The sequence below is a fragment of the Eucyclogobius newberryi genome, unplaced genomic scaffold, assembly GCF_026437365.1.
Source record: "Eucyclogobius newberryi isolate DKJ021-1_F unplaced genomic scaffold, fEucNew1.0.hap1 SCAF_16, whole genome shotgun sequence".
NCBI lineage: Eukaryota > Metazoa > Chordata > Actinopteri > Gobiiformes > Gobiidae > Eucyclogobius > Eucyclogobius newberryi.
In genome coordinates this window covers 5,775,330-5,796,410 of record NW_027315790.1, presented here as the reverse complement: position 1 = coordinate 5,796,410, position 21,081 = coordinate 5,775,330, and the positions used below count along the sequence as shown (strand labels likewise).

The 21,081-nt window shown below is 46.6% G+C and overlaps 1 protein-coding gene across 2 annotated transcripts; it reads right to left on the bottom strand.

Moving 5' to 3' along the window:
* Window positions 1-209: 209 nt before the first annotated feature.
* On the bottom strand, window positions 210-19,806 carry matcap2 (microtubule associated tyrosine carboxypeptidase 2). Of its 2 annotated transcripts, XM_072447342.1 has the most exons (8): window positions 19,777-19,806; window positions 17,094-17,429; window positions 16,771-17,045; window positions 6,973-7,116; window positions 5,489-5,621; window positions 4,183-4,488; window positions 2,297-2,394; window positions 210-395 (listed from the first exon to the last, which is right to left on the bottom strand). In XM_072447342.1, the coding sequence occupies exons 1-8, from the start codon at window positions 19,799-19,801 to the stop codon at window positions 237-239; spliced, it is 1,476 nt and encodes a 491-aa protein (XP_072303443.1). In that variant the 5' UTR covers window positions 19,802-19,806; the 3' UTR covers window positions 210-236. The 2 variants fall into 2 exon arrangements, with proteins under 2 accessions (XP_072303443.1, XP_072303442.1); XM_072447341.1 differs by having other exon boundaries at window positions 16,771-17,429.
* Between the last annotated feature and the right edge of the window lie 1,275 nt (window positions 19,807-21,081).

Genomic DNA, 21,081 nt, shown 5'->3' with positions numbered 1-21,081 from the left:
ATATTTCAGTCTCAGCGTTAAATTTGGCACAAAATGAATATATAAAAAGCAGTATCAACACCAAAGCGGTTCTAATATTTGGCACAAAATGATGTCATAAATGTCCTTAACCACAGCTCTTCTCTTCTAACATGCACTAAAACGACCCACGCTGCTGGAGACATGCGGGGATGGCTGGCAGTGTGCTTTCATCTGCTTTTATCTGCTTTCATTTGCTTATTTGGGGGGAGAATAAACTAGATGATGGTCCTGAGTTGTTGGTCTGTGAGCTGGTTCACTGCCATGATCTTAGTCAGCTGCTCCTGATATTTGGACTGGTCCTGCATGAAGTGAGGAATCCGAATGTTGTCCATCTGAGCCAGAGGTTTGAGTCTGTCCACGTCCTCAAAAGAAACCTGAAAATAGAGAGAAAAAACAGAAACATAAATTAAAAGACACATATTCTGCATTATTCCTATTGTTATTGGCCTTTAAACTTGCTTTTGAATATCTTTACACATTCTTGTGTTTTACAGAATGTGTACACAAAAAGCACACTTTACTTCATTTCAGTCAGGCAAGAAATACAGCCCCATCTACTGGCAGCAGGTGGAATTACAGAGGGGAGATAAACAAAGCTAGCTTACCCCGGACATGCTAATGCAGGCGCGCAGTCGTAATGAACGAGTCTGGGGATGATTTGTGGACTTAAGATGACGTCACGTCATAAAACTGGGACATTTGGAGGCTCAGAGTGTGAATGAAGCTAAATACAACTCTTTCTTTTTCTATCTTAGAGAAAGAAGATGTACAAGTACAGAATGTGGAGGTAAATGCTGCCAACCGCCACTAAAAGTAACAACGACTCCAGGTTCCTGATGAAGGAACGATGTTAGAACAAAAGTCCATTTTGGTTAAGTTAAAATATACTTATTGTCCAGGAAATGTGATGCATTCTTTAAAATCACTTGGACCATCAGGAACATGTGCTCCCCGTGATTTAGAGAGAGACAATAAGAGATTGGCCCATAGTTTACTGTCCAAATGCTTTGGCCTGGTTTGTGGGTCATATCTGTGTCATTACTGAGCCGATCCTCATGAAACAAACACTAAGAACACGGTTCAATGTCAAGGAAAGAGTCACAAACCAAAATGATAACGTCCACATTTACTTACTTCAAATACATGGCCTAGAGCAAGCATGTCCAAACTAGGGCCCGGGGGCCAAATAAGGCCCTCAGACCAATTTCTGTTGGCCCTCCAGCTTCCTGCTATTAGGCCCAAACAACAAAAAGTTGTACTTTTTATTGTGAAATTGGGAAAATTCAGGCATATGGATGTTATACCAACCTAATATTAATGTTCTAGGTTTAATTAAAGGTGGAGGCTCATCGCAATTATGTCAAATGCCAAATTTCGATTGATTCACTTTGTCATTCAACAAATTCGACATTGTCAAGTTGTTTGTGGCCCTCTGGCCCGTTTAAGTTTCAAAATGCGGCCCTTGGTGAAAAAAGTTTGGACACCCCTGGCCTAGAGTGTTAACTTCACGTCTGCCATCGGACACTATGATGTCAGTGAGTAAAACACCTGCCCAGACACAACAGTAAACTCTTCACTCTGGAACGTTCTCGTTGCAGAACATGACTTTGACTTGTTCTTGCATCATGTTTGGTGCATCGCTTGGACATTTCGCCTCGCCATTACAGGCTATTGTGGGCCTGCTCTTTGCTGTGGTTATGTAAGAAACACTTTCCCTCCCAGTGTATTTCACTCAGGCCTCAGGGGAAAACCGCCTGTGATAGAGGCAAGAGCAAATGGAGCGAGGAAGACGAGCAAGAGCCATTGTTTTACAAGGTCTTTGACATCAGACTTAGAAATGATGAAGATCAAATCAATCAGACAAATACTGTGACGTGATACTGTGACACACCCTGGACTCTTCGCTCTCTCTGGGGCCGACAGCGCTCAGGTCAAACGTGTAACGCTCAGGTGAATACTTCAAGCTGAGAAATCACACTTTGGTTTGTTCCATTTGAGAGAAAAGCACAGGCGTCCCACAAACGCACCAGTGTCACATGTAAAAACACACAATAGTTTCTGCTCCGTGCCGCCCTGAGCGACGCCCTGTGATTGGTGTCATCAGTTATGACATGAGCAGTGCACACAGGAGCAAGGACAGAGCAGGAAACTAGACTCCACCAAACCAATGTATGTTTTGGCAATTAAAACCTCTGAAATTGGATGAATAAACGATGGAGCGCAGTGAGATTGTGATGAGACCGACGGGTGACGCCCTGAAGTGCGGACGCCTCACCTTTCCCAGCGACATGAGCAGTGGGAAGTTGATCTTGTCTCTATAGCGTAGAATCTTCAAGACGCCGTCCAGATAAACCTGGTCCTTACTGAAGCAACCTGCAAACCAAACACACATTTACACACGAGTTCAGTTTATTCATGTCATGGCCAAAGTCACAGCAGCAGTGGCACCGACAGGAAGTAGGAAGAATATATGTGTATAGTATATAAGGAATATACAGTAGTTCCAATGATGTGACACTTCTCTCACATCCTTGACATGACAGTGACATGTAAGTGAAGGTCAAGAGGTCATAAGGTGTCGTATGAGGTTTAGTATGTTACTTATGATCACTTTTACACTGCTTATCTTGGTTGAAACAAATGTACTCGATTAGAAAACATGTCTTGTACTGTGATGATAATATAGATGCTACTTTACTTTATAATAGTGCAATCATTACTGTCATATTGAATGAGTCTTTCTTTCTTTTTTTGTTTTCTTTCTTGTTGTTTTGGTAAAAAAAAAAAGAATACTTAAGAAAGAGTCTTATTTCTTCTTTCATTCTTTCCTGTAAACTGCACTGAAGAGCAAAGGAACCTAGTCCAGGCTCCTTCATTTATTGTTTTATATGATTATATTTATGGTATGACTGTTGCCAGAAGACCCAAAAACTAACAATGATATGGTTCAATATTTGGGGATTTTTTATTTTGTTATTTCTGTCAAAAAAGAGCAAATTGCCCCATTATTTACATGATTTACTGAAACACTCTAAACAACCAGTCAGTCAGTCAGTGATTATCATGAGGAACTGTGTTGTTGACAGTGTGTTTGCTCCTCTGGCACAAATAAACATATAGAAGCTGCAGTAGTTTTTAACTCGGCGGCTCAACACAAAAGCACACGCGCTCGTCTGCGGTGGTGGGAGGAGCTTATCATCTCAGCTGATCTGAAACCAGTGAGTCACGTCTAATCACGTGTCTAACATGTGTGTGTCATGTGTGTTTCTGACCTGGTGCAGTCGTCTCTCCTCATCTACTGTGATGATTTACATTTGGGACATGGCCACGTGTCTGTGTTTCCTGCCCTGAAACGCACTGAGTCACGTCGAAGTCTACAATGTGGTGAATCCAGCCTGCGCAGGGACCGCCCTATTATCGAGTTGCCTGACCCGCCGGCCCCGCCCACATTCTGTTCAAATGCGTAAGGGTCTGGAACCCGAGTCAGAGCCAATGAAGTCGTCGGTCATCCATTCACCGACCAATCCCAGTCGGAGGTTTTAACTCGTCACACTGAGAAACGGAAGTACCTCTTCACCCCCGTTCCAAAACATTCAAGATGGCGGACCCGGCTCGTGACCCATCTCGTGACCCGGCTCGTGACCCGGCTCGTGACCCGGCTCGTGACCCGGCTCGTGACCCGGCTCGTGACCCGTCTCGTGACCCGGCCCGTGACCCGTCTCGTGACCCGGCCCGTGACCCGGCCCGTGACCCGGCCCGTGACCCGGCTCGTGACCCGGCCCGTGACCCGGCTCGTGACCCGGCTCGTGACCCGGGTCACGCTCGTGACCGAGTGTTTACTTCTGCTCTCTCTTCGGTTTGAACGATCAGGAAAGTCCGCTCTACTCGCCGTGATGAACGTGCGTTAGATGCAGTTATACGAAGGGCGTCATCACGATTCAGGAGACATTTTCTGCGTTCAGGACGGATTACGCGGAACACGCCTTGTTGACATGGGCTACGTAATATCCGGTTAAGCGTGTCGCGTTTTTTGCGTCACTTCTGGGTTTATGTGATTGGTTCTGTCTCTGCTCTAAACTCCGCCCTGGAAATTGAAACACAGCGGTCGAGCCCCAGAACCTCACACAGGTTTGATAAGAAGTCTGGTCAGGCAAGTCAAACCTGGCAGTGCCGTGTCGCTCTGGCCCCTCTTGGCCCTCACGCAGTAGTCCCAGCGGGTGTGGGGGTCCTGCAGGAAGCGGCCCAGGCACTGGAAGAGCTGGCAGAAGGACATGCTGCTGGCCTGGTGCACGGTGTAGTAGAGCAGGGCGGCCCTCCAGAGCGTGGGGTCCCGTCTGAACAGCACACTGTGGATGCTGGCCAGACCCTCCTCTGTGGGGTTCAGGGGCCTCAGGTTGTGACGCCTCCGGCCAGCGCTGCTGCTCCACGGCTGGTGCACGTTGTTCAGGCCGCGGAAGTAATGAGTACCTGCAGATACAGAAAAGACTTTCATTTTGTCTCATTTGTATGATTTCTATTGTTTTTATTAAAGATAAGAACATGTTTGATGCTTTACATTTTGTCATAAAACAAACAGTTAGTTAATTATTTTAAGCTAGTTTCATTGTCCCAGTGGGAAGGTTAAGGTATAAAGCGCTCAAGAAATGCTCCTCAACATTCTGAGTGTTGGAACTATGAGCACCAACTGATAAAATGCTCTTTTATTCTCCTTTTTTTGTCCTTCAATCTATTGTTTGGCTCATTTAACGTATTTTCCGGAGTATAAGTCGCACCAGCCAAAAAATGCATAATAGAGAAGAAAAAAACATATTTAAGTTGCACTGGAGTATGAAATGCAGTTGCAATCGTGAAAATAACAAATAATATCACATATAAGTCGCTCTGGAGTATAAGTATAAGTATAAGTATATAAGTATAAATATAAGTATAAGTCGCACCCCGGACAAAACTATGAAAAAAGGTGTGACTTATGTCCGGTATAGTCTGGTATAGCAAATGGCAACTGTCTTTGTTTAGCTTGTTAGCTAATGACATGGGGGAGCTAAAGGACACTTCAACTTACTCCACAAAAAGGAATCTCCCAAACATCCAGACTCAGACAAACGTTGTTAAAGGAGAGAAAGGTGATTGTGTATCAGTGAGCGCCGCTGCCAGGTTCTGTTCTTCTGCAGAACTAAAACTGTAGCAGCTTTTTCACATTTTAGACGTGTTTTCTGCTCGTTCTGGAGAAAATGTTCTGTTGTGATTGGACTGGACAGTTCAAGAGTTTGCTTTTAGTCCGTGTAGATGAATTCCTGTTTTGTATAGTTTATGTATTCTATTCTATTCTCTTTGAATGAAAACACAAACAAAGACCAATGTTAGCGAAATAAGTTTAACAAATTAAACATTCCAATAAAGGAAGTGAAGAATTGTTGAAATGTAAAAATGCCATAATAACATGGTGGTGAGTGACAGCCGGATGTACCGATCTCGTGGCGGAGCATCCCCTCCAGCCAGTGCTCCCGGGCCGTGGCCGTGTTGATGGTCAGAGTGGGCCGGCTGTTCACGACGCTCATGGAGGCTCTGGACAGGAGGTCGTCCGTCACCTGCACCGCCATCTGAACAACATGGAACACTCTTTTACCTTGAAGACTAACAGAACACAACTGAACTGAATAGAATAAGGACCACACAGGCTTAGAATCAGCAGCGTTCAATGCTCTGGCTCGTCCAATGAGATCTGAGCGACTCCGGAGCCCTTTATTTTTCCTATAGCCGTTAGCATTAGCCCGCAATAAAATGTATATCTGTTATCTGAGCTAAAGGCTAACTTTAAATCTCATTTTATGGATGAATACATGCGTCGCGGTGACGTCATACACCCGGGACTTCCCCATAGCGGCCATTTTGAAAGGGGCACGCAATATACGAGCGACCACCACGACTGCGTTCTTTTCTACGACATAATGAGCTACGAATACTTTCATTCTTTAGACGATAACGGCAAACTAAGGTACACGACAAAGTTATCATTTCTTGGTCCGTCAACAGAACAATGACCTTACAGAACAATGTCCTGACAGAACAATGACCTTACAGAGCAATGACCTTACAGAGCAATGACCTTACAGAGCAATGACCTTACAGAGCAATGACCTTACAGAGCAATGACCTTACAGAGCAATGACCTTACAGAGCAATGACCTTACAGAACAATGACCTTACAGAGCAATGACCTTACAGAACAATGACCTTACAGAGCAATGACCTTACAGAGCAATGACCTTACAGAGCAATGACCTTACAGAACAATGACCTTACAGAGCAATGACCTTACAGAACATTGACCTTACAGAGCAATGACCTTACAGAGCAATGACCTTACAGAACAATGACCTTACAGAACAGTGACCTTACAGAACAGTGACCTTACAGAACAATGACCTTACAGAACAATGACCTTACAGAGCAATGACCTTACAGAACAATGACCTTACAGAGCAATGACCTTACAGAACAATGACCTTACAGAACAATGACCTTACAGAACAGTGACCTTACAGAACAGTGACCTTACAGAACAGTGACCTTACAGAACAGTGACCTTACAGAACAATGACCTTACAGAGCAATGACCTTACAGAACAATGACCTTACAGAGCAATGACCTTACAGAACAATGACCTTACAGAACAATGACCTTACAGAACAGTGACCTTACAGAACAATGACCTTACAGAGCAATGACCTTACAGAACAATGACCTTACAGAGCGCAGGTTTTTGGCATTTTGGCCTCATATTTCCTGGATTTCGTATGTAGTAGACGTGCTGTTGTGCCCCTTTCAAAATGGCGGCCTTGGTTGCCACTGCACAAGTTCCCGGATGTTGAACGCATATATTCCTTATCTAATGAAGATCCTTTTCAAACAGATGAAGTATGTTCTAAAGTGCAGAGTGCATGTCTCACCTCTCCCACGCAGCCCTCCTTCTCCATGTACTTCTTGACACTGCTCCAGATGCGACTCTTGCTCAGCAGACTTCCTCCCGTCACCTGCTCAAAGCGCTCGTAGCTGCCGTAGCGCTGCAGGGCGACCTCCATGATGTGCACGGCCTGCGCAAACACAAGCTTTTACCTTCTGCTCGGGGACGTCTTATTATGGGCAACTCTAAAGCAAATGGACCAGTGACAGTGCCAAAAATGTATTTATTGTTCATCTTTGTAATATGTATCTTAGCAACCATCAGGAATGTGCTGGAACATGGCTGTAAGGGCCTTGTTGGAGGTTTAAATACTGCACAAATGTGAGTGCACTGTAGAACAGGGACGCACCGGGGCCAGTACTGACACTAGGAACATGTTATGGGTCAGTTTTCCATTTCCTCTTCAATACTGACCTCATACTCCACACAACACACAACATATTTTTAACAACTTAAACCAGGTAAACCTCATTTTAAAGCTCAGAACCTACAGACTTGTGTTGTTTTGTTCACATGTTGCAGTAGTTTTAAAGTCACCTAGTATCAGTTCATTATAGCTATAATGAATAGGAATGGAAAAAGCTGGATCGGTCCTGGCTCAACACAGTAGAATAAACACAAAGATCACCTTCTGCCCTCTGAAAAACACTCTTTTTTATATATTTTCAAAGTTGTTGTCATCAAAGACAAAACACTTAAACTACAAATGGGAAATACTAACTAAACAGAATCCTATTGTTAAACAGATAAATTGCAACTCTAAAGACAATGATATTCAGCACTAACATAACATTTGCATTAATGGCTTTGAAAGTGCTTTTAGGAACGGTAGACTTTTGAAAATATTGAGCAGCACTTTTCACGTCAGCAAAGTCGACTCTTTCTGTCCCAAAAGTGTTCTGCTCCGAGTGAGTCATGTGAGTCGTGTGAGTCATGTGAGTCGTGTGAGTCATGTGAGTCGTGTGCAGAATTCATGAGGCGTAAAAGAGCCACGACAGGGAAACTGTGCTGAAGTAGGCCAGGTCTGAGGGCGGGGCAGGCCAGCTCTGAGGGCGGGGCAGGCCAGCTCTGAGGGCGGGGCAGGCCAGCTCTGAGGGCGGGGCAGGTCATGTTACTGCACTTCCTCCAGCTCACTCCTCACTCTGCCCTCTGTGTACTGCTGTGTACTACTGTGTACTACTGTGTACTACTGTGTACTGCTGTGTACTACTGTGTACTACTGTGTACTACTGTGTACTGCTGTGTACTACTGTGTACTACTGTGTACTGCTGTGTACTACTGTGTACTACTGTGTACTGCTGTGTACTACTGTGTACTGCTGTGTACTACTGTGTACTGCTGTGTACTGCTGTGTACTACTGTGTACTGCTGTGTACTGCTGTGTACTACTGTGTACTACTGTGTACTGCTGTGTACTACTGTGTACTACTGTGTACTGCTGTGTACTACTGTGTACTACTGTGTACTGCTGTGTACTACTGTGTACTGCTGTGTACTACTGTGTACTGATGTGTACTGCTGTGTACTACTGTGTACTGCTGTGTACTACTGTGTACTGCTGTGTACTGCTGTGTACTACTGTGTACTGCTGTGTACTACTGTGTACTACTGTGTACTGCTGTGTACTACTGTGTACTGCTGTGTACTGCTGTGTACTACTGTGTACTGCTGTGTACTGCTGTGTACTGCTGTGTACTACTGTGTACTACTGTGTACTGCTGTGTACTACTGTGTACTGCTGTGTACTGCTGTGTACTACTGTGTACTGCTGTGTACTGCTGTGTACTGCTGTGTACTACTGTGTACTGCTGTGTACTACTGTGTACTACTGTGTACTACTGTGTACTGCTGTGTACTACTGTGTACTACTGTGTACTACTGTGTACTGCTGTGTACTACTGTGTACTACTGTGTACTGCTGTGTACTACTGTGTACTACTGTGTACTGCTGTGTACTGCTGTGTACTACTGTGTACTACTGTGTACTGCTGTGTACTGCTGTGTACTACTGTGTACTGCTGTGTACTACTGTGTACTACTGTGTACTGCTGTGTACTACTGTGTACTACTGTGTACTGCTGTGTACTACTGTGTACTGCTGTGTACTACTGTGTACTGCTGTGTACTGCTGTGTACTACTGTGTACTGCTGTGTACTGCTGTGTACTACTGTGTACTACTGTGTACTGCTGTGTACTACTGTGTACTACTGTGTACTGCTGTGTACTACTGTGTACTACTGTGTACTGCTGTGTACTACTGTGTACTGCTGTGTACTACTGTGTACTGATGTGTACTGCTGTGTACTACTGTGTACTGCTGTGTACTACTGTGTACTGCTGTGTACTGCTGTGTACTACTGTGTACTGCTGTGTACTGCTGTGTACTACTGTGTACTGCTGTGTACTACTGTGTACTGCTGTGTACTGCTGTGTACTACTGTGTACTGCTGTGTACTGCTGTGTACTGCTGTGTACTACTGTGTACTGCTGTGTACTACTGTGTACTACTGTGTACTGCTGTGTACTGCTGTGTACTACTGTGTACTGCTGTGTACTACTGTGTACTACTGTGTACTGCTGTGTACTACTGTGTACTACTGTGTACTACTGTGTACTGCTGTGTACTACTGTGTACTACTGTGTACTGCTGTGTACTACTGTGTACTGATGTGTACTGCTGTGTACTACTGTGTACTGCTGTGTACTACTGTGTACTGCTGTGTACTGCTGTGTACTACTGTGTACTGCTGTGTACTACTGTGTACTACTGTGTACTGCTGTGTACTACTGTGTACTGCTGTGTACTGCTGTGTACTACTGTGTACTGCTGTGTACTGCTGTGTACTACTGTGTACTGCTGTGTACTACTGTGTACTGCTGTGTACTGCTGTGTACTGCTGTGTACTACTGTGTACTACTGTGTACTGCTGTGTACTGCTGTGTACTGCTGTGTACTACTGTGTACTGCTGTGTACTACTGTGTACTACTGTGTACTACTGTGTACTGCTGTGTACTACTGTGTACTACTGTGTACTACTGTGTACTGCTGTGTACTACTGTGTACTACTGTGTACTACTGTGTACTACTGTGTACTGCTGTGTACTACTGTGTACTACTGTGTACTACTGTGTACTGCTGTGTACTACTGTGTACTGCTGTGTACTGCTGTGTACTACTGTGTACTACTGTGTACTACTGTGTACTGCTGTGTACTACTGTGTACTACTGTGTACTGCTGTGTACTACTGTGTACTACTGTGTACTACTGTGTACTGCTGTGTACTACTGTGTACTACTGTGTACTGCTGTGTACTACTGTGTACTACTGTGTACTACTGTGTACTGCTGTGTACTACTGTGTACTACTGTGTACTGCTGTGTACTGCTGTGTACTACTGTGTACTACTGTGTACTACTGTGTACTGCTGTGTACTACTGTGTACTACTGTGTACTGCTGTGTACTACTGTGTACTACTGTGTACTGCTGTGTACTGCTGTGTACTACTGTGTACTACTGTGTTCTGGTGTCATCGATACCCCGGCCTACTGAATAATGAGTGACAACACGTGTCCTACATCCAGCACTTTTGGTTAAACTACACGTGGAGTTAGAGTTTAGAACAAAACCTGAAGATGATTCTTGTTTCATGAGCCATGAGCACAGGACGGGACAAAAAAATCCTAAATCCTCCATTAGCGCGATGGCGGCTTAAGCAGAGCTGGTTAACTCTAAATCAGGCATGTCCAAACTAGGGCCCGGGGGCCAAATACGGCCCTCAGACCAATTTCTGTTGGCCCTCCAGCTTCCTGCTATGTCGGCCCAAACAACAAAAAGTTGTACTTTTTACTGTGAAATTGGGAAAATTCAGGCATATGGATGTTATACCAACCTAATATTAATGTTCTAGCTCTAATTAAAGGTGTGGAGGCTCATCGCAATTACATCAAATGCAAAATTTCGAATGATTCACTTTGTCATTCAACAAATTTGACATTGTCAAGTTGTTTGTGGCCCTCTGCCCCGTTTAAGTTTCAAAATGCGGCCCTTGGTGAAAAATGTTTGGACACCCCTGCTCTAAAAGAAAGTGCCTCTGACAGGTTGGACGACTCATTCAACTAAAAGGTTCTATATATCTCAAATGTATCTTCATTTATTTATTGTTTTAATTATCCCAGAATAGCAATTTTTTTAGGTTTATAATTTCACTTCTTGTTTATAATTGATGACATCACACGAGGAAATTACCCAGCAAACACTGGGCAAAAACTAATTTAATGGCAACGTTTTTTTAATTGCTGAATTAATTTTTAGCATCAAAAAGGTCATTTCTTTTGTATAAATTCTGCATAAACTTGAATGAGTGTCTTTGGTGTCATGTCATTTTCAACAGTTTTTTCAAACTTTCCTCCACAAATATCTGCTCGATGAGTGTAAAACTACTTCATGTACAACAGGTATAAATACAGCAGAAAAAGTCAAAATGAGACAACGGTAAAAATCTGTCATACGTCTTTTAAGCGTTTTGAGCAATTTTATGTTGAGGAAATACAAGAGGAATAAAGCTGTAGATGACGAACACGAGCAGTTTAATGTCACGAGCAACAAACAACAAACAACAAACAACAAACGCATTGTTCTCGATGGGAAAATGAAGAGCAGCGTCTCCCAAACTGCTGCTCTGACAGAGGAAGTGTCTTATCCAGGTCTTGTTATGGATTCAAAGATTTCTCCCGTTCAAATGGTTTGATATTTTGATTTGAATTGCTAATTTGCTAATTACGGCAGTCGTGTCAAATCCTCCACATCAGAATCTTTGTGCCTAAAACTCATGAATTGTGTGTTCGGGGTTAAACAAAGCTGTGGGTGAGTTTGAAGTCAATTTTAATCACAAATGATCTAAAAACAAATATCGGCAGAACTAATTGAATTAAACAAGAAGGATAATAATAATAACATAATAACATCATGATCAGAATGAACACAATTCCCCTCCTAGATCACGTTTGTCTAATGCTCGTTAATAATGAAGTCCCTTCCTCAGCTCGACTCGTGTGTAACACAAGTCGTTTCACAAATGTGTGACACGTGTAACAATATCCTGTGTGCAAGAGTCATATCTGTGTACGAGTAATTAGTGAGGGTATCGCTACCATGGCTCTGTGTCACCCGCCTGAGCCTGTGCCTCACCCGCCTGTGCCTCACCCGCCTGTGCCTCACCCGCCTGAGCCTGTGCCTCACCCGCCTGTGCCTCACCCGCCTGTGCCTCACCCGCCTGAGCCTGTGCCTCACCCGCCTGTGCCTCACCTGCCTGAGCCTGTGTCTCACCCGCCTGTGCCTCACCCGCCTGAGCCTGAGCCTCACCCGCCTGTGCCTCACCTGCCTGAGCCTGTGCCTCACCCGCCTGTGCCTCACCCGCCTGAGCCTGAGCCTCACCCGCCTGTGCCTCACCTGCCTGAGCCTGTGCCTCACCCGCCTGAGCCTGTGCCTCACCCGCCCGTGCCTCACTCGCCTGAGCCTGTGCCTCACCCGCCCGTGCCTCACCCGCCTGAGCCTGTGCCTCACCCGCCCGTGCCTCACCTGCCTGAGCCTGTGCCTCACCCGCCTGAGCCTCAATCGCCTGTGCTTGACTCGCCTGTGCCTCACTCGCCTGTGCCTCACTCGCCTGAGCCTGTGCCTCACCCGCCTGAGCCTGAGCCTCACCCGCCTGTGCCTCACTCGCCTGAGCCTGTGCCTCACCCGCCTGAGCCTGTGCCTCACCCGCCCGTGCCTCACCCGCCTGTGCCTCACTCGCCTGAGCCTGTGCCTCACCCGCCTGAGCCTGTGCCTGACCCGCCCGTGCCTCACCCGCCTGAGCCTGTGCCTCACCCGCCCGTGCCTCACCCGCCTGAGCCTGAGCCTCACCCGCCAGAGCCTCACCTGCCTGAGCCTGTGCCTCACCCTCCTGTGCCTCACCCGCCTGTGCCTCACTCGCCTGTGCCTCACTCGCCTGTGCCTCACCCGCCTGTGCCTGTGCCTCACCCGCCTGTGCCTCACTCGCCTGTGCCTCACTCGCCTGTGCCTCACTCGCCTGAGCCTGTGCCTCACCCTCCTGTGCCTCACCCGCCTGTGCCTCACTCGCCTGTGCCTCACCCGCCTGTGCCTGTGCCTCACCCGCCTGTGCCTCACCCGCCTGAGCCTATGCCTCACCCGCCTGTGCCTCACCCGCCTGAGCCTGTGCCTCACCCGCCTGAGCCTCACCCGCCTGTGCCTCACCCGCCTGAGCCTGTGCCTCACCCGCCTGTGCCTCACCCGCCTGAGCCTGTGCCTCACCCGCCTGTGCCTCACCCGCCTGTGCCTCACCCGCCTGTGCCTCACCCGCCTGAGCCTCACCCGCCTGTGCCTCACCCGCCTGTGCCTCACCCGCCTGAGCCTCACCCGCCTGTGCCTCACAGGCTATGATGCAAGTTAACCGGGCGCTCCGCAAATGCAAAGAGCGCACGCGCCACGCCCACTCCAGGCAGTGAAGTAAAGTAATAGGTAAAAGTAAAGTAATAATGCACAAAATGCACATCGCCTGAATATAGAGAAAGTGATTTGAATTGAAAACAAAGAGCAGATTTCCAGAGGACCAAACACACCTCCAGCTCTGACATGTGAGAGACTTTAACCTGGATCACAGCTCGGCGGTAATAGAAGCCTCATTATAGCTGGGCTCAGTCAGCTGTGAGGCTAAAGTGCTTGAACAGCAGGTCTCACAGGTGAAGCAGCCGCCTCAGCACCACGTGAAGAGCTGTCACTGTGCACTTCAGCATTTACTGCACAACTGCACCTTCCAGACACACACACACACACACACACACACACATACACACACACACACACACACACACACATACACACATACACACACATACACACACACACACATACACACACACACATACATACACACACATACACACACACACATACATACACACACATACACACACACACACATACACACACACACATGCACACATACACACACACACACATACACACTCACACACATACACACATACACACACATACACACACACACACATACACACACACACATGCACACATACACACACACACACATACACACTCACACACACATGCACACACACACACACATACACACACACACATACATACACACACACATACACACACACACACACACACACACACATACACACACACACACACACACACACACAACTGCACCTTCCAGACACACACACACACAACTGCACCTTCCAGACACACACACAACTGCACCTTCCAGACACACACACACACACACACACACAGACACAGACACACAGACGCACACACACACACACACAGACACACACACACACACACACAGACGCACACACACACACACACACACAGACACACACACACACACAGACGCACACACACACACACACACACACACACACAGACACACACACAGACGCACACACACACACACACACAGACACACACACACAGACACACACACACACACACACACCAGCAACACTTAAAAGTTCTTTATCGTGATTACGTTTGTATTTTAGGAATTTAAATAATGTTATTATGTTGTTTACTCTTCCAAGATTAATACTACGATGATCAATAATATCAATAATCAAAATTACATTCTCAGTTAAATTGTGTATTTTTCTGTATTATTTGACTTATTCTGATAACGGAATGTCTAAAACTGCATCAACAATACTTTTTGTGCCCCTCCATCCTGAATTATTTATTCATGACTTTTCATTAGCACCTGTTTGAGTTGACTTCAGGTGCATGACACGTTAGACTGTATTTCACTAAAACATATAAACATGAATATGTTTTAGATTCAGTAAAAATGTTGCCCAAGTTTATAATCGTACTTCCTGGTTGGTCATGAGCAGCAAATGTGACATAATAATAGACATGATTCCAAAACTGTTACCTAGCAACCGTAGAGTAAACACCAGCCCAAATCCATGTAAATCACACAATGGTTATGATTTGACCAATAATAATAATAATAGTTCCATTAAACACCTTTTTTGTAAAATGCTTGTTTAAACTGTGTAAATCTATGATACCTGTGATACACTTTCAGTACTTCATCACCTTCCTCCCTCTGTGTGCCACGCCTCCTCCCTCTGTGTGCCACGCCTCCTCCCTCTGTGTGCCACACCCTCCCTCTGTGTGCCACGCCCCCTCCCTCTGTGTGCCACACCCCCTCCCTCTGTGTTCCACGCCCCCTCCCTCTGTGTGCCACACCCCCTCCCTCTATGTGCCACGCCTCCTCTCTCTGTGTGCCACACCCCCTCCCTCTGTGTGCCATGCCTCCTCCCTCTGTGTGCCACACCCCCTCCCTCTGTGTGCCACACCCTCCCTCTGTGTACCACGCCTCCTCCCTCTGTGTGCCACGCCCTCCCTCTGTGTGCCACGCCTCCTCCCTCTGTGTGCCACGCCCTCCCTCTGTGTGCCACGCCTCCTCCCTCTGTGTTCCATGCCTCCTCCCTCTGTGTGTCACGCCCCCTCCCTCTGTGTGCCACACCCCCTCCCTCTGTGTGCCACGCCTCCTCCCTCTGTGTGCCACACCCCCTCCCTCTGTGTGCCACGCCTCCTCCCTCTGTGTGCCACACCCTCCCTCTGTGTGCCACGCCCCCTCCCTCTGTGTGCCACACCCCCTCCCTCTGTGTTCCACGCCCCCTCCCTCTGTGTGCCACGCCTCCTCCCTCTGTGTTCCACGCCTCCTCCCTCTGTGTGCCACACCCCCTCCCTCTGTGTGCCACGCCTCCTCCTTCTGTGTGCCACGCCCTCCCTCTGTGTGCCACGCCCCCTCCCTCTGTGTGCCACGCCTCCTCCCTCTGTGTGCCACACCCTCCCTCTGTGTGCCACGCCCCCTCCCTCTGTGTGCCACACCCCCTCCCTCTGTGTGCCACGCCCTCTCCCTCTGTGTTCCACGCCCCCTCCCTCTGTGTGCCACGCCTCCTCCCTCTTTGTGCCACGCCCCCTCCCTCTGTGTTCCACGCCCCCTCCCTCTGTGTGCCATGCCTCCTCCCTCTGTATGCCACTCCCCCTCCCTCTGTGTTCCACGCCCCCTCCCTCTGTGTGCCACGCCTCCTCCCTCTGTGTTCCACGCCTCCTCCCTCTGTGTGCCACACCCCCTCCCTCTGTGTGCCACGCCTCCTCCCTCTGTGTGCCACGCCCTCCCTCTGTGTGCCACGCCCCCTCCCTCTGTGTGCCACGCCTCCTCCCTCTGTGTGCCACGCCCCCTCCCTCTGTGTGCCACGCCTCCTCCCTCTGTGTGCCACGCCCTCCCTCTGTGTTCCACGCCCCCTCCCTCTGTGTGCCACGCCTCCTCCCTCTGTGTGCCACGCCCCCTCCCTCTGTGTGCCACGCCCCCTCCCTCTGTGTGCCACGCCCTCTCCCTCTGTGTGCCACGCCTCCTCCCTCTGTGTGCCACGCCCCCTCCCTCTGTGTTCCACGCCCCCTCCCTCTGTGTGCCACGCCTTCTCCCTCTGTGTTCCACGCCTCCTCCCTCTGTGTTCCACGCCTCCTCCCTCTGTGTGCCACACCCCCTCCCTCTGTGTGCCACGCCTCCTCCCTCTGTGTGCCACGCCCTCCCTCTGTGTGCCACGCCCCCTCCCTCTGTGTGCCACGTCTCCTCCCTCTGTGTACCACGCCTCCTCCCCCTGTGTGCCACGCCTCCTCCGTCTCCTCCCTCTGTGTGCCACGCCTCCTCCCTCTGTGTGCCACGCCCCGCTCTTACCTGTGTGAGAAAGCGATCGGACGCGCTGCCGTGCTTCGCCAGCACGAGCGGCGACAGCGGGTTACTGTACTCAAACTGTGGGTTGTAGCTGAAGTCGGACATGAAAAACTTGGCCTTCTCCTGCTCCACGTTGGTGGGTTTGATGGCGGCCAGGATGCACGGCCTTCTGGGGTTTTCCGCCTCCTCCAACTTCAACGGCTTGTTCAGGTAGGGCAGTTTGGTGGACGGTACGGTGGGTACATAGGCCTTCCTGAGACGTGAACGTGGAATCAAACCTAATGTACTCCCCAACACGGACATACTTTTGCCCGGCCTGGCGAGACTGGAAGTACTGCTTGAAAAAATGTAGTTACTTTGAGTCGCTTTACTGCCGTCTTGACACTTTCTAGACACCATCACGGGAGGCTTCTTCTTATTCGCAGACGAACCTTGCTTCACCGTCTTCCTCCTTCTCTGCGGCGAGCGCTTGGGACTCATGTGGGTCTCCGTGTCCTCGGCCCGGAGCAGGACGTTGTAGCTGCTGGAGCGGAGGGTCAGGAGGTCTTTGAGGACGTCCGTGGGGAACTTGTCCAGATAAACATGGCTCGGACTCAGCGCGGGCGTGTCACTGTTGAGGACGGACTTCTTCGAGAGCTCCACCTTCGGCCAGTGGAGCCGTTCTGAAAGAGACAGAGACAGAGCGAGGTGAGACGGTGTGAACTCAAGCACGTGCAGAGCTTTCAGTGAGATAGACTAATCCTTTTATCGCGGCGGGGGGAAATTAGAGCTATTCTCAGCTTACAGACAAATGAATAGCATTAGGGAGAATGTGTAATCAAAAACGTATAATGCCAGGCTCTGTGGTGTATACATTTCACTGTGAGTCCTAGTTTGTGTCTACGGCTGCGTCCAAAACGAGTCACTCACTAAATATCAGACAAGTGCACTTCATATCTTATATATCTATACTTCACTAATGTTATAAAGCAGGTCCCTCGCATGTGGATCATTCAAAATCACGCCAATTTCATGGTTTAAAGTTCAAATATAGGGATGCCTTTTGTTACGTTTAAGGTTTAGGTTTAGTCTTAGGCCGTAACTATGGTTAAGGTCATTATCAGTCTCCAGGAAATGAATCTAAGTCTAATACAAGGATGGATATTTAAGATAAGATAAGATAAAATAAGATAGCCTTTATGGGTCCACACAATAGGGACATTACTCAGCAAGGCTTCATAATAGTACACAGGACGTCCCAACATCATTAGTAAAGTTATCAGACTATATTGGAGGGATTTGTCAGAGAGGCCCAGAGTAAATATATTCAATAAAAAAAAACACATTCAAACGAGGGTACAAGATTCTGTGTTTTTGCAGTTAACGAATCATCCATTTACTTGGAAATATGTGGGTGTAATCCCTCATTGGTCCAGGAGTGTTCCATAGTAGAAAAAGCTTCAGTTGTTTCATCTGGACTCAGTTAGAAAAATTAGACGTTTCGACTCTCATCCAAGAGTCATTGTCAATAAAATAATTTAGGTCGAGAACTCCGATATTTTATATACAATGGTATACTGAACCCCTGGAGAGGTAGAGGACAAGGACATTTAGATGTTAATCAGGTCCTCAGGGTGAGCCAGGGTCTCACAAAGACAAAGGGGAGACTAATAGCCCATTAAAGGGTTGAATAGTCTAGCTCAGTAGACACACAAAGAGGGTAAGTTTCTGTTGAAACAAACAACTCTTTCCACTTCAGAAAGGCTCCTCCCAATGGGCTGGACTTACCACAGAATAGTACAAATATCGGAGTTCTCGACCTAAATCCTCTTATTGACAATGACTCTTGGATGAGAGTCGAAACGTCTATTTTTTCTAACTGAGTCCAGATGAAACAACTGAAGCTTTTTCTACATCCATTTACTGTTATACTTGAATCTGAAGACAATTACAGGCCCATTTTAGCACATTTCTATTGACTGTAATCAATCTATCTTTCTTAACTAGCTGGTGGTGAGAGTGAAATCCATCTATTTTTGCCGATATTGCCCATGTGTTTGCTGCATTAGAGGATCCATTAATAGTCAAATAACAAATGTATAAAACACGTGTACTGCAGTCTTCAAAGGTGCTCGTGGGTCTGGCCAGCCGCTCTGATGAGACGCCGTGCACTCAAGTACAATCACAAACGAGCAGTCATTGTTTCAGTGCAACAATCGATGTGACAGCTCAATGTGACAGCTCAGTGTGACAGCTCAGCCACGAGAGCCAGCGATGACCTAACAGCACGACATATCCGCTCTCATGTAGAGTCCAGTCCGCACCTGAAGATGGTTTATTATTGCATCCAATTTGTTTGCATTCGTAGATTAATAAGAGATATAAAGATCCAGCCTTAAAGTAGCATCGACACACACCAAACTGTACAAACTTGGACTTCGATCGTACTGAAGGATTTGTTGTAATTCTAAGTCTGATTTATTTACATGTCAAAGCCAAAAATATAATATATAGATCTAGTTTACTCAAATAAGAGATCCAAAGTTTCCTCTGTATGTGAATATGTCAACAAAATCAAATCATCTATTCAAACGTGGCTCTTTCCATTTTTCATTTTATTTGAATATGTGTCATTTTTACACAAATAATGCCTTATTATTTATACCATAACGAGTCAATGTTTTCTTCTTCTTCTTTCTTGGTAGCAAAGTCAACTACAAGAGAAGCTTCAAATTATGATCGTTAAATTAAAAATAATGTAATACATAAATAATTTAATGAAAAAATAAATATATACAGAAATTGGTACTTAGAGTTTCCCCTTCAACTTACATGCATTTAAAGTTACTATTGTAGAATAAACGTAAGTATAATAGTAAAAAAAAGCAAATGAAATGTTCTCCTTTTTCTTCTCCTTCCATTTGAAAGTATTAAACGTTAAAATGGTTGAAAATGCTAATGGTGCAAAGTAATAACGCTGTAATCATGTGGATATGTAAAGAGAAACTCAAATAAAAGAGAAAGTCTCACCTGTCACGGTTATAGACTCCAGCATGATTATTTAACAGGTTAAAGGAGGAAATCCAGACCGGACACAGATCACCGCGAGCGCGAGGCGAAAAGTCACCGTCAAACTACGACTTTTAACGGAAAAACACGAGATAAAACAAGATGAAACCGGCCGTTCCACCGCGTGTGAGACTCAGCTGGACACAGAGCTGGACACCGAGCCTCAGCTGGACACAGAGCTGGACACCGAGCCTCAGCTGGACACAGAGCTGGACACAGAGCTGGACACAGAGCCTCAGCTGGACACAGAGCTGGACACAGAGCTGGACACAGAGCCTCAGCTGGACACAGAGCTGGACACAGAGCTGGACACAGAGCCTCAGCTGGACACAGAGCTGGACACAGAGCAGAGTCCAGAGGAGAAGGAGCCGTGCAGGAGCCGCGCAGGAGCCGCGCAGGAGCCGGACAAACTCTGCTCTGCATCCACGAACCACGCCGCGGTTTCCATGGTTTCAGCGCGTGCGTGGCATCAGCTCCTCACAGGGGATGATGGGAGATGAAGTGCGCGACAGAGAAAGGCGCGTGAGGCTTTGTTTTGTGTGTTTGAGGTTTGCAGATGCAGTGAGTTATACAGGGAATCCATGTTGTTTTCTCCATAAATATACATTATATTTTTTATTTTATTTAATTTATTATTTTATTTTTCCCTCCATTCCCTATTAAGATATGAGAGGAGTTTTGTTAATAAGAGTTTTTTGTTTGTTTATAAGAGTTCTTCTATTAAGAGTGTTGTTTTATTTTTTTCAAACTTCCTGTAAGTTATCTGTCCTTTTCCTCTGTATCTACTGCGTTGGTTGAAACACCGAAATGTCCCCATGTGTAGACAATAAAGGATGATCTTATCTTATCTTAAATAATGTAATTTATGTTGCAAAATCCTCCATGAATAAATAAAAATACTATGCATAAGACTGTAACTTTCTGGAGGTGGCCCTCCCCAGCATGATTCTATGGATATATTAAAGTTTATCCACATAATTGAACATTTTCCAAGGAGAGAGGTAAGTGTTATGTCAGACTGTGGAATATTAAAACAGAAGGACGCTCTTCCAAGCCAAGTATGAATCAGGTTTGTGGAGATGCAAGCTCGCTCACTCAAAAACAACCAGTATGAAAAAAACATGCTTTTATTTTAGTCTATTTACATTTTTTTGGGCTAAGAAGTTATTTTAAATTCACACTTAAATATTATGAATGTATTTGAATACATTTGAATACATTTGAATACATGACATGGATACATATTACATACATCACATATCACAT